Source organism: Cyprinodon tularosa, unplaced genomic scaffold, assembly GCF_016077235.1.
Source record: "Cyprinodon tularosa strain WSP-4 unplaced genomic scaffold, ASM1607723v1 ctg813, whole genome shotgun sequence".
NCBI classification, from domain to species: domain Eukaryota; kingdom Metazoa; phylum Chordata; class Actinopteri; order Cyprinodontiformes; family Cyprinodontidae; genus Cyprinodon; species Cyprinodon tularosa.
The window spans coordinates 323,662-336,658 of NW_024039578.1; the positions used below are offsets into that span (position 1 = coordinate 323,662).

The following is a 12,997-nucleotide window of genomic DNA, read 5'->3' on the forward strand; positions in this document are numbered from 1 at the left end:
CGGAGCGGTTCAGTTCTGGCTCGGTTCTAAGATAACAAAGAGCGCATGAGAGGACTGCGTCATCTCCGTACAGTCAGCCTCCGTAATCTTGAAACTTCAGACATTCATAAAAATCCCAGCTTCCCTACCATGACGCATGATTTACAGTGATGATTCTGCTGTTATTGTTTCCTGCGTCTTTAAACTCTGATCAGACGATCGTTTGTCGTGTCCACTTCCCAAAACCCGACTGTTAAGCAAATTTACCAAAGGGTTCCTTCTTGGCCTGACTCTATGCAATCTTCCTGAATGTTACAGGTGCCGCCAATTGTTTAACTCTATAGAGCGGTAGTACCGGAGATCGCCACTAGGAGGCGAGGAACCATGCTAGCGTGGTGTGTAAACGGTCGTAAGGAACCGAGCTCGGCACGGATCGGTTTTCAGAGCGAAGTGGCTAATATCAGTGCAAGCTCGCCGGAATTTGGCAGCGGGTGTAACGGCGACCAAATAACAGAGGAAACACGTTCCACCAAAAGTCAGTTCTGCTGTTTGTAAGATCATCGTCACGCTGATAGAAAATCATAAGTTGAAAATAAAAAAAAGTATTAATTCCAAAAGGGAAGATCGTCTTTGGAACGATTGGACTGTAAACAGTCGTATTAAGAAAGGAGCAAATGTTTGATTTTATTTTATGTCATCCTGCTCCACAGAGCTACAGATGGGACGTCACTGTGTCGCCATAGCAACGACTGCTTTCCTTTCCCGTTGAAGGGAAGAGGCTGTCTCATTCTTGTTTCTACCCCTCCACCTTCAATCCAGACGCCTTCACAGCGGTGAGTGTGCGGTTAGTTAAGGGGCGGAGCTTAGGGGTTAGCCTGCTTCTCCATGAAATACCATGACTTCCTGATCTTAATCTCTCAGTTAGTCAAACTGATGATCACCAGAATAAAGTTTCCACCATTCCTCTTTTTATAGTAAAACTTTATTTTCAAATCCAGTGTTAAACATACATGATGTAAAAAAACAAAACAAAAAAAATGTCCGCTCCGTCTCCTCTCAGTACACCTGGATGAGACCCGCCCACTCTGCAATAGGCCACACCCCGTTTTCCATCACGTTGCTAGGTGACGACTTCCAATCCCAGCTCTTCACCGGAACGTTCCAGGAGGCGCCGTAGTTTGCCATCACGTAATCCAACGTTTCACAAGGAACGCGAACTTTGACCTCTAGAAGCTCCGCCCAGCACAGCGAGAAGGAAGGGAAGACGTACCTGAAGAAAAATAAACTTTATTTAAAACTTTGGAATCAAACAACCGCAGAGAGAAACACATGATGACAGAAAGCAGAGAATTTCCCACATTAAAGCGACAGTGGAGGATGTTCTTTGACCATCTAAATAATTGGTCCTCCTAACTGTCAATCATTCTGGTGATGGCCCTCCTACGTGCTCGGCCCCATTTTCACTCACAGGTGGTGAATCTGACAGTTATTTATGCGAAAAAATAAAAGTTGTGTCAGAATTCATATACCTAGCCATCCTAATAGCCTCTAAACTAACGTTTAAATCTCGGATTAAACAAAAGGTGCAATAGAGTAAAATTCAATATTATAAATTTCAATTCTATTCAGTTTATTTCTATAGTGCTAATTAATAACACGTCATCAGTGGCGGTTCTAGACCAAATGTACCAGGGGGCCAGGAGGGGGCCAGCGTGTTTTCATGGGGGCCCAGAAAAGCATGAAATAAAAAACAGGGCAAGGGGTTTAAATATATTAAAAGAGCTGCATGAAGTTAAATTTCTATTCAGTTATATTTAATTAAAACTATATTTCTTATTAGGGCAATATACATTCATAATTAAGGAATTGTACGTATTTTGGGCTTTAAGTTAAAATGACCGTTGTCTATAGAATCAGAATAAGAAATCAGGAAAAAACTATAAATTCAGCTGTAAAAATTAGAGCATTTTTAAATTTATTTTGAAAACAACATTTAGTAACCAAGTAACCATGGAAACCCTGTGTCCAGATTGTCACAGAAGGATACTTGTTAGAGCCGACAGCTGCGTCTCCCTGAAGAAAATACAGTCTGTCTTATTGAAAATGTTTGGTTCTACAGTCAGTACAGACTTCAAACGGCGCCACCTGGTGGCTGCATCCAGATTAATCCTAAACATTCTACAGCTCTGAACACTGAATACGACTTAGCTTCTGATCTAACAGAATAAATGTCATAAATGTCGTGGTTCTTAGCGCTCTCTAGCTAGGTAGAGCCCATTACAAATAAACCATGTTGCTGACAAGTCGCAACATTATGAGCATAAAATGAGCATAAAATTATGAGAATACAATCGTAATATTAGGAGAATAATGTTGTTACATAATAAGTTTCAAAATAATAAGAATAAAATTGTAATACTAGGTGAAGAAAGTCGTAATATGATGAGAATAAAGTCATCATACCCGTTTCAGAAAGAAAGCTCTGACCAGCATATATGTACGTTTGCACCATCCTTTCAAAGCTCCGATACTAATTATAGACCCTCTAAGTCGAGCGTACACTGTACGATTTTTTCCCCTTTTCGGTCCCATTTTCCAGTCGTGCAAAAATTTTTTCGATCGTGCCGACTTTCAGCCTGATGGTGCGTAGTGCTAGCCTCGTGAGACCATCCTGATGTCGCGAGCTTTCAAGGTTTCACTCGCTAATCAGTCTGGAGACTCTCCGTTAAAGAAAATTTGGAGCCGTTCACCAAACGAACGTCCAATCAGCGTTGGCTTTGAGGCGGGTTGAGGTGTGACGCAACGAGAAGCGCGACAGTTCAGTCTAAAGAACATGGCGGCTTCAGCCGATGAAACTAGCGTTAGCGTGGCTATCCAGCAAGTTTTATGGGAATTACAGAGTATTTCTTCACTGAAAGAAGAGCAAAACACTGCTCTGGAGGCTTTTCTCAGAGGAAAAGATGTTTTTGCTCTTCTCCCGACTGGTTTCGGCAAGAGTTTGATCTATCAATTGGCTCCTCTTCGTCGTCGCTCTGTTAGTACGTCATATGCTTCGTTGATCTGATTGGTTTATTTGGCCCGTCTATCACCAACATAGGCCAATCAGCTAACCAGCATTTTCTCCCCTTCCCTAAATTACTTCAACAGAATTTTTCCAGATGGATATGCGGAGCAAATCTGGCCGAGTCAGGTTAGCGTGGCGTAGCATACAGAGGGTAACGAGTAGCGATCAGCCTCTAACGACCACCTCCCTATCAGGAATCGTAAAGTCGCAAGAAAATCAAACAAGTTTGAAATTCAATCTGCCGTCATAAGGTGGTTATGGGCAAATCGCTCAGTGAGCAAATAAGGATTGCCTCTTTCTTCTTCTTCCTGTCAGAGGAAAACCCAGAAGCATGGCGAGGGTGCAATGAGTGAAATTAAAGGAATAGTACACCCAAAACATGATTAGCCTTCATTTTCTACTCACCCCCATGCTGAACAACACTCTGGAGTACTTTTTTGATATCTCAAATGCATCTGGAGATCTGGGAGGCTTCTTGCTGTCTGCTGACATTCAAATAATGGAGGTCTATGGCGCCCGAGGCAGAAAGGTCCATAAAAGTCCACAAAAACGTGTCAATATTCCTCCATACTGCTCGTCCAATGTATTCCAAGTTTCCTGAGTGGGTAGCGTCCAGAATTTACTCGAAACGAAGTCATTTAGAATGTTTTTAGAGCATAAACAGTAGTGTATAGGATTTCCTGAAAGCGCGCGCCGGCGCGTTCATGAAGCTACGGAAACCGGCAGACCAAACCAGATGAAAGTGCGCATTCAGCGTCTGCTCTGCCGATAATGCAAGCGTAGAAGAAGAAATGTGCTGTTTACCTGTGCAAAGAAAGAAACAACGAAAGAAAAATGTCTGAAGACTTCAGTGTTGAGGAAGAGCATGAGTTCTTTGTCGAGCTGAATGCGCACTTTCATCTGGTTTGGTCTCCCGCGGTTTCCGTAGACTCGTGAACGCGCTTTTAGGAAATCCTATACACTACTGTTTATGCTCTAAAAACATTCTAAATGACTTCGTTTCCAGTAAATTCTGGACGCTACCCACTCAGGACACTTGGAATACATTGGACGAGCAGTATGGAGGAATATTGACACGTTTTTTGTGGACTTTTATGGACCTTTCTGCCTCGGGCGCCATAGACCTCCATTATTTGAATGTCAGCAGACAGCAAGAAGCCTCCCAGATCTCCAGATGCATTTGAGATATCAAAAAAGTACTCCAGAGTGTTGTTCAGCATGGGGGTGAGTAGAAAATGAAGGCTAATCATGTTTTGGGTGTACTATTCCTTTAAGGTTCTTTCTCTAACATAACAGACCGTAGCAGCCATGTTTGCTCAGCCATGTCTTCGTCCAAATACGTCGTCGCCTTTTCTTTTTAGGGCTTTCAGGTCAAAATTGTAGAAATTGCGAAAGGAAGTGCGTTTCACTCTAGTGAGTAGATCGCATCAGAGCGTCGGGTCGCACAAACATCGTGAGCTGCGAACTTTTAAACCCTGCGGTTTCGTTGTACAGTTTGGGTTTTGCTGCGTTTAATGATTGAAAGAAATCGTTCAATGTATTCCCGACTTTAAATAACTCGATTAAACATCCCATCACTAAAGGCAGATGTAAACAGGAAGGAAAAGGTTTACTTGAACTTCCTGCCGCTCTTCGCCTGCGTTCCTCCATTCCACACCACGTCTCCTTCTCTGTAGAAGAAGAAAATGTCCAGCTTGACGTCCTCACCCAGAAAGGACAGCTCCAGGCTGTCCTCCACCTGCCCTTCAAAACAAAAGACCTTCAAAATAAAGGCCGACAAGCTTAAAATGAAACGCCGGGTCCAAAGCTACGACCTTTCCAAACTTGTGTTTGAGCGACAGCCCCGCGTCTCTGAAGGCCGCCACCATGTTGGGCCTGAAGTCTGCGATGAAGATCCCGATGTCCACGTCCCGGCTGTAGGAGATGATGCTGCACTGCCGGAACCATCCTGCAGGGGGAGACACAGGGCTATTGAGGGAAACTTTTCGTTTCCTTCATTTAGAGAAGAGGTCTCATGCAGAACCAGCGTTACCCAGACAGGTTCCACTGCTGATCCAGAACGGGACGTCCAGCTGGCCCAGGGTCCGAGCTGCTAAAGTCAGCAACGTCTTCGCTTTCCTGCGGAACTCGATGGCGGCCGCTGAGGAGTCATCAGGGTAAAGCTGCATTCAAACACAGCGAAGAGGGAGAGAGGTCACGTGACCGAACACCATGCTGCAAAATAAAACAAAACAAACAAACCTGCAGGAAGCTGCGGGCGTCATGGTAACGGCACTCCAGGAACCGCGCCTGTTCCTGCTGCGTCAGGAAACGGGAAATGTTGCGAGGGATACGAACGTCAAGGCCGTCAATGACTGTGAGGATGAGCTCCGGCCTGCAGGGGGCGACAAAGCACAGTCACGTGATCATATACCCCAGGGTATTGATGCGTAGATAATTCCCTGATGATCGGACTTTTCCTTTAACGCCTCGGCTGGTTCAGCTGCTCTTCAAAGGAAACCAAAGGAACTGATGACCTCACCGATCGTAGGCGCCGGCGTGGCGTCCGTAGTCCAGCAGCTTGAAGGGAGCGAAGCTGCGGTCCATGTTGGCCTTTAGACGCAGGGCGCCGTGCCACAGGTAGTTCCCGCTGCGCTCGTACAGGAGCACCACCTGGAGACAAGAACAGGTACTACAGCAAACCCAAAGCACCGTAAACACGCCCTTCAACAGAACTCTAACTAGTGACAGACAGACGTGGCTCCACCCACATGGATGATGTAACCGTGGAGGCGGAACAGGAAGTGCAGGGGGATCTCCTCTCCTGACAGGGTGTCCAGACTGCCCAGTCGGGGGTCGTGTCCTCGCACCTCCAGCAGCTCGAAGCCTTTCTGTTCAGCAGCCAATAGGAAGCCGGCCTGACGCACAGAAACAAAACTTAAACAGGAAGCTTTTTTCCTCGGCTCCCGTCAACACGTCACACTCACGCTGTGCTTCCATTGGTTGGCCTGCAGAGCAAAGGATGCGATTGGCCGGCCGGTGCACAGGAAGCTGCAGTGCGGCTCCCGCGTCATGCGGTCGCGCTGCCGCAGAGCGTCCTGGGAGAGCAGAGCCAGCGCGGCGGTGTCGGCGAGGAACAGCGGCAGCCGGAAGTACTGCGCCAACCCCAGGAACTTCTTCAGGGTCTGCTGCAGAGAGAAGGTCCGGGTCAGGCTCAGACAGAGAGATGGGACCGGGTCAGAACCGGTTCTAACTCACCCATTGGGCTTGGCTGGAGGTCACATGACCTGCAGGGTTCAGGAGAAGACCAGTGTGCTGCAACACAGACACAGCTTTAGACCTTGGTATACGGAATGGGGAGAGGTGGCCTAGTGGTTAGGGATTAGAGCTTAGAATCCAGAGGTTGTGAGTTTGAAACCCACTCTGTACAAAATACCCTTAACGCGTCGAGTCGCAATGCAGCCCACTTATTACAGTCCAATGACAATAAAACGCTAAAACAAGCAGCACCAGAACTGCTTGTTTTTTTGGCTAATGTGACTAATCTGTGTTAGCTTGCTCTAGTATAAATATTGGGTGACAACACTGCCAAAGTTAGATTGGTTGGTTTGACCAAAAAATTGGTTGAACACATAATTTCCAACCCGATTAAAAGCAAAAACTCTGGAAAAACTATTATGTTTGAATAAAATGACTAACACCTTTCATTTTGTTCATCGTTGCCCAATTTGCACAAACACTTTCACTGCCTGCTTGAGCTTATTTCACTAAAATTCTCTTCTAAGACATTTTACACATGAAAAAAAAGATTTTATTATACACACCAATCATTAACAATTTCAAAAGAGCTTATATGGGGGGAAAAACAAGAAAAACAAAAGCAAAACATCTGATTATATTACTAACTGTAGTTCTGCACTCCACCAGTAGGTGGTGACAGATTCACATGAGGCTTCATGAACTGTGGGGATCTTTGAAGCAATTTAGCCAAACGGTTCAATGATGCTTCATCTCACCGGCATCACTACTGCATCCCTTTCTTCTCTCATCCACAACAGTTTACTTGAGCGGGAAGCCCCGCCTCTCACCTTGCTGACGTAGTTCCGGTAGTAATAGAGCTGGAAGAGCAGGAACGCGCAGCTGCTCACGAGCAGCAGCCCAAACACGAGCGTCCGGTTCACGCGAGGCATCCGGTACCGAGCCGTTCATGGCGTCCGAACCGAGCTGATACAATGAGGCAGCGACGCGAAAAACCGCAAACCGCCCGCCGCCATCTTTAAAATCCAACAGAGGAGCAGCTCCGCCTATTTCCTGTTGACCCTTCGCAATAAAAGTCCCGACATCCTGTTTGTCACAAATCGTTTAAAAAATAATAAAAATAATAATAATAATAATAAAAAGAATTTACACAACTACAACTTAATTAATATTTATTTATATAATTAGTGTTTGTTTGGCATAAAAACATAAACTAGCATGGTTTTAAACACACGGGCCCCCTGACTGCTGCAGACAGGATCCAGCCCAAAGCAGATCCTGAGGGATGAAGCAGGAGAAAATGGATGATAAATTCCCATCTTTTTTTATTTTATTATCTTTAAAGTTACAAAAAGACAGACTCACTGCATTCCAGTAAACTGTACCCTGCCAGCCGAGCTTTGCTAAAACGTTTGGCTTCAAATGCAGTTGTAAATTCTGTGGATTAGGGCCACTGGAGAAAAAAAAAAAAAAAGTTAACTGATTTTTTAAATTTTATTTCAGTATAGTATGGGAAAAAAGTCAGAATTCTGACTTTTTTCTCAGAATTCTGATTTTTTTTCTCAGAATTCTGACTTTTTATTGTCAGAATTCAGTCAGAATTCTGAGATTAAAGTGAGAATTCTCACTTTAATCTCAGAATTCTGACTTTTTTCCCATGTTAAACTGAAATAAAATTTAAAAATCAGTTTACTTTTTTTTTTTTTTTTCAGTGGCCCTAATTCTCTTCCGTAGAAAACATCTGGAGAAAAGGCAAATAAACTATATATTAATTATAGAAACCAAAGAAATCAATGGTCATGAAGATTTTTTTTCGAGGAAATAAAATAATTTGTAAAATCCATTAATTATCTTAAGTTTCATAAACATTATTGTTTTTTATGTTAGGAGGGTAGGTTATGAAGCAATTGGGTCAAATTGACTAGAAATGTTTTAATAAATCCAACAGATGCATGAATTCCTTTAAATGACCTTAAACATTTTTCTAAAAGAAAAAACAGATCTTTCTTTTACAAAAACTAGTTGGAAAAATTTATTTGGTCGGAACTAAACCTTAGGAAAAAAGACAGAAATGTTTTAATCTTTGATGTTTTTATTAAAAATTTGCATAAAAATGAACTACAAAAGTAATTCCTGCTTTTATGATTCTATTAACAAAAGGCATTATAATATTTTGAAACATCCCTAAAAGCTTTATAGGGAAAAAACTTTATACATTGAGCAGAAAGAATCTGACATGAAGATTCTGTTAATAAACCTTAAAAAATAAAAATTTATAATAAGATTTGTGAAGAAAATCAGAACCAATTGTTTCCAATCCCACTGAAAGTAAAAGAACAAATTTAATATTTAATAAATAAGTTCCTGTTCCGTGATGCTATAAAGAAAAACAGAACAATAAAAGTGTAATAACTGATTAATAAAACTGGATTTAGCATAATTAATCTATTCTACTTTCAAATATTAATAGAAATAGAAGGAGATCATGGTGAACTTCAGGAAGAACCGGCCTAACCACGCTCCACTGCTCATCATCAGCTCAGCTGTAGAGGTGGTCAGCAGCACCACATTCATCACAGACACCCTCACCTGGACTGGAAACACCACCTCACTGGTCCAAAGGGCCCAGAAGCGCTTGGACTTCCTGCGGAGGATGAGGAGAGCCCACCTGCCGCCCCCATCTTCTCCAGAAGCACCATAGAGAGCGTTCTGAGCAGCTGTCTCACTGTGTGGTGTGGAGGCTGCAGCTCCTCAGACTGGAAGAAGGTGAGAACAGCAGAGAGGATCATGGGGGCTCTTCTTCCCTCCATTAAAGACATTTCATCCCAGCGCTGCGTGTCCCGAGCCCGTGACATCATCAATGCAGGTCTAGCAGATTCTGCAGCAGCTTCTTCCCCACCGCCATCAGACTGCTGAATGTTGAAAAAACAAAAAAACAACACAAAAAAAAAACTGAGTTTAAACAACGTTGAAATTAAAAGAGTGAAACATTTTTTTGGGGAGTAGTAATAGATGATAAAGTTTGTTGGAAGCCTCACATAAAATGTGTAAAACAGAAATGATCTAAGTCTATATCTATTCTCTACAAAACTAGAGATTTACTGAATAAGAACTGTTTTCATTTGCTGTACTTCTCACTTGTGATGCCTTATATGACATTCTGTGCTGAATTTTGGGGAAATGTATATAAAACAAATTTAGATCCATTGATTACACTGCAGAAAAGAGCTATTAGAATAATAAATGGAGACCGTTATTATACAAGTCAGCTGTTTATAAGATCACAAACATTAAAATTTCCAGACATTGTATATTTAAAAACATTGGAAATGATGTTAGGATTGGTAAATAAGACCATCTCTGTTTGTATTCAAAAAATGTTTAAGCTAAGGCAGGGGATTTATAACTTAACTAATGTTTGAAACTTGAAAAGCCAGAACTAATGTTAAATACAGATGTGTGTCAGTTTTGGGTGCAGAATTATGGAATGCACTTAATGATGAAATAAAGATGTGTAACTCTACATAAGTTTTAAGAAGACTTTGAAATCTAAACGTATAAAAGATAACAACAAAATTTGACTGAGTTTGATTTTCATTATTATTGTTTTGTAATTATGTATTAGTACCAATGTTTTCTGGTGAATTATTGTTATGATGGTACAGGCAAAAATAAACCTTGGGGCTTCAGCGTATTCCTTTTTTGGTTGCTTTGATGAATTATTTTGTAAAAAATATTATTTTATTTTTTGTTTTTAAACCGTAGTTAAGTAATAATTCATTCATAATCATTCATTCATTCATTCCTTCATATAAATGCTCTAAAACTTCCATATCGATGTGTTTTTCTATTTTTTTCCCTCCCACACTGCTTACATTTTATCACTGCTGCACTTTATGGAATGCAAATGTTCATTTACTGTCTTGAAAGCTGGTACTAAACGACATTTCGATTTGTATACAGTCTGTTTGTACAAAATTACAATAAAAGTTGTCTAAATCTAATCAAGGTTGGTCATCTAATATTTATTCCTCCTGCCTGACTAAATCTTTCATTTCCCTCATTTTCAAAATGCATATAATCTAATTATTTTTTCCCTTCTATAATAATGGTAATTATCACAGCTTAGATTTTTCACATGTATTTTGTTGTGGTGTGTTACTTTCTGAATAAAGTTATGTTCAAAATCAACTGCTCTGTTTCTTTATATATATATATATATATATATATATATATATATATATATATATATATATATATATATATATATATATATTTTTTTTTTTTTTTTTTTTACTATTAACAACAAATCAGTGGAATTTCATTGAAAAAAATGATCTTTTGGCACCAGTTTTATTCTGAAATCAGCTCATTTTCTCCCATTAAATGAACTGGTTCCAGCGGCGTTTCTTCAGTCTGAGCTGAATAAAAACTTGCAGACATGAAGGGAAACTAATCTAGATTATAATCTGAGCCTTTAAAGGTTCAGAGCCACATTGCCAATCAGCAGCACAGTTCGGGTTTCATTAGGATCCAGAAGCAGGTTCGTTTAATCACAGCTGGTCCTCACAGGGACCGAAAACCACCCAGTCACACACACACACAGAAACAAGATGGCGGAGCACAGCAGCAGCTGTGGCTCCACAACAAGCCGCTTTTGATAAAACTTCACTAGACTTCGTTTTGCTCGTCCTCTCTGGTCCGGACCGGATTCATGAGTTCTCCGAACCGCCTCTGACGGTCCTTCCACCGGCTGGTTGTGTCTGCCCGCCGCCTGAAGCCCCATCAGTGGGAAGGTAGGAGCTGTTAGCCTAGCTGCTGGTTGGCCTCTTGTTTTGGTTCCGTACCGGTGTTTGGACTGAAGGGAGGAAGGTTCTGGACTGAGCCCGGTTCACCGGAACCGGTCCGGTTCTGGAGTTGGAAAGAAACCCAGATTAGGCAGCATTTGTTTCGGTAAGAAGGCAGAAAGAGTCGAAGTGGTTTTAGCAGGAGCTAAAGGCTGCAGCTAAAGAGTACTGCTGTAGTATCAGAGTACTGCTGTAGTATCAGAGTACTGCTGAACTATCAGAGTACTGCTGAAGTATCAGAGTACTACTGAACTATCAGAGTACTGCTGAAGTATCAGAGTACTACTGAAGTATCAGAGTACTACTGAAGTATCAGAGTACTACTGAACTATCAGAGTACTACTGAAGTATCAGAGTACTGCTCAACTATCAGAGTACTGCTGTAGTATCAGAGTACTACTGAAGTATCAGAGTACTACTGAAGTATCAGAGTACTGCTGTAGTATCAGAGTACTGCTGTAGTATCAGAGTACAGCTGTAGTATCAGAGTACAGCTGTAGTATCAGAGTACAGCTGTAGTATCAGAGTACTGCTGCAGTATCAGAGTACTGCTGTAGTATCGGAGTACAGCTGTAGTATCAGAGTACTGCTGCAGTATCAGAGTACTGCTGTAGTATCAGAGTACTGCTGTAGTATCAGAGTACTGCTGCAGTATCAGAGTACTGCTGCAGTATCCGAGTACTGCTGCAGTATCCGAGTACTGCTGCAGTATCCGAGTACTGCTGCAGTATCCGAGTACTACTGAAGTATCAGAATACTGCTGTAGTATCAGAGTACAGCTGTAGTATCAGAGTACTGCTGTAGTATCAGAGTACAGCTGTAGTATCAGAGTACTGCTGCAGTATCAGAGTACTGCTGCAGTATCAGAGTACTGCTGCAGTATCAGAGTACTACTGAAGTATCAGAATACAGCTGTAGTATCAGAGTACTGCTGCAGTATCAGAGTACTGCTGCAGTATCAGAGTACTGCTGTAGTATCAGAGTACTGCTGAACTATCAGAGTACTACTGAAGTATCAGAATACTGCTGTAGTATCAGAGTACAGCTGTAGTATCAGAGTACTTCTGGAGTATCAGAGTACTGCTGTTCTATCAGAGTACCTCTGGAGTATCAGAGTACTACTGCAATATCAGAGTACTACTGCAGTATCAGAGTACTACTGTAATATCTGAGTACTACTGTAATATCTGAGTACTACTGCAGTATCAGAGTACTTCTGGAGTATCAGAGTACTGCTGTACTATCAGAGTTCCTCTGGAGTATCAGAGTACTACTGCAATATCAGAGTTCTATTGCATTATCAGAGTACTACTGTAATATCTGAGTACTACTGTAATATCTGAGTACTACTGTAATATCAGTTCTATTGCATTATCAGAGTACTACTGTAATATCTGAGTACTACTGCAGTATCAGAGTTCTGCTGTAGTATGGGAGTACAGCTGTAGCATCAGAGTGCTGCTGTAGTATCAGAGTACTACTGTAGTATCAGAGTACTACTGTAGTAGTAGTTAACATCCAGTTTTGGGTCTAAAAATGTTCCCAAACATTTCAGCGGAGGTGACTGACGCAGACCTGCTGGAGGCGGGACATGAGCAGAAACAGGAAGTAGTATTTTTATTCTGGGAAAATGTAGTTAACAAGCTTTTCATCAAAGGAACCGGTTTAGACTAAAGTCCACTTTGAAGTCTGATGAAAGAAGAGCAACAATAAACTGGGAGTGCTGGGCGTAGTGCTGGGGGGGCACTGGGTTCTGCTGCATGGTGTCAGACAGGCGGTTCTGTTAGTAGCTCTCATAGCTCCCGTCCTTTCTCAGTCGTTCACTATGACCTCCACCTGGTTAAAGGTGCGCAGTCACCTTATACCTCAT

At 42.0% G+C, this 12,997-nt stretch overlaps 2 protein-coding genes across 5 annotated transcripts in view; one reads left to right on the forward strand and one right to left on the reverse strand.

The window, feature by feature from the left end:
• Nucleotides 1-944: 944 nt before the first annotated feature.
• Nucleotides 945-7,340, reverse strand: fktn (fukutin). 4 transcript variants are annotated; one of them, XM_038271970.1, is made up of 10 exons: nucleotides 7,111-7,340; nucleotides 6,281-6,390; nucleotides 6,010-6,207; nucleotides 5,794-5,940; nucleotides 5,565-5,695; nucleotides 5,285-5,417; nucleotides 5,076-5,205; nucleotides 4,858-4,991; nucleotides 4,657-4,781; nucleotides 945-1,249 (listed from the first exon to the last, which is right to left on the reverse strand). In XM_038271970.1, exons 1-10 carry the CDS (start codon nucleotides 7,229-7,231, stop codon nucleotides 1,036-1,038), a joined length of 1,443 nt encoding a protein of 480 aa, XP_038127898.1. In that variant the 5' UTR covers nucleotides 7,232-7,340; the 3' UTR covers nucleotides 945-1,035. The 4 variants fall into 4 exon arrangements, with proteins under 4 accessions (XP_038127898.1, XP_038127897.1, XP_038127900.1 ...); XM_038271969.1 differs by having other exon boundaries at nucleotides 6,010-6,210; XM_038271972.1 differs by having other exon boundaries at nucleotides 6,281-6,337; nucleotides 7,111-7,338.
• Nucleotides 7,341-10,859: 3,519 nt separating this feature from the next.
• Nucleotides 10,860-12,997, forward strand: part of apc (APC regulator of WNT signaling pathway) — a 31,973-nt gene continuing 29,835 nt past the window's right edge. The window contains 1 exon segment of the mRNA XM_038271986.1: nucleotides 10,860-11,076. The gene's annotated coding sequence lies outside the window, so the exon portion shown is untranslated.

Bases quoted from the DNA above. Each gene is read 5' to 3' on its own strand.
- fktn (XM_038271969.1), bottom strand. From the start codon at position 7,231: ATGAACGGCTCGGTACCGGATGCCTCGCGTGAACCGGACGCTCGTGTT. The intron at 6,391-7,110 runs GTGAGAGGCGGG...CCTAACCACTAG, and splicing joins ACCGGAACTACGTCAGCAAG to GCCACCTCTCCCCATTCCGT. The intron at 4,992-5,075 runs GTAACGCTGGTT...CTCCCCCTGCAG, and splicing joins CAGCAGTGGAACCTGTCTGG to GATGGTTCCGGCAGTGCAGC.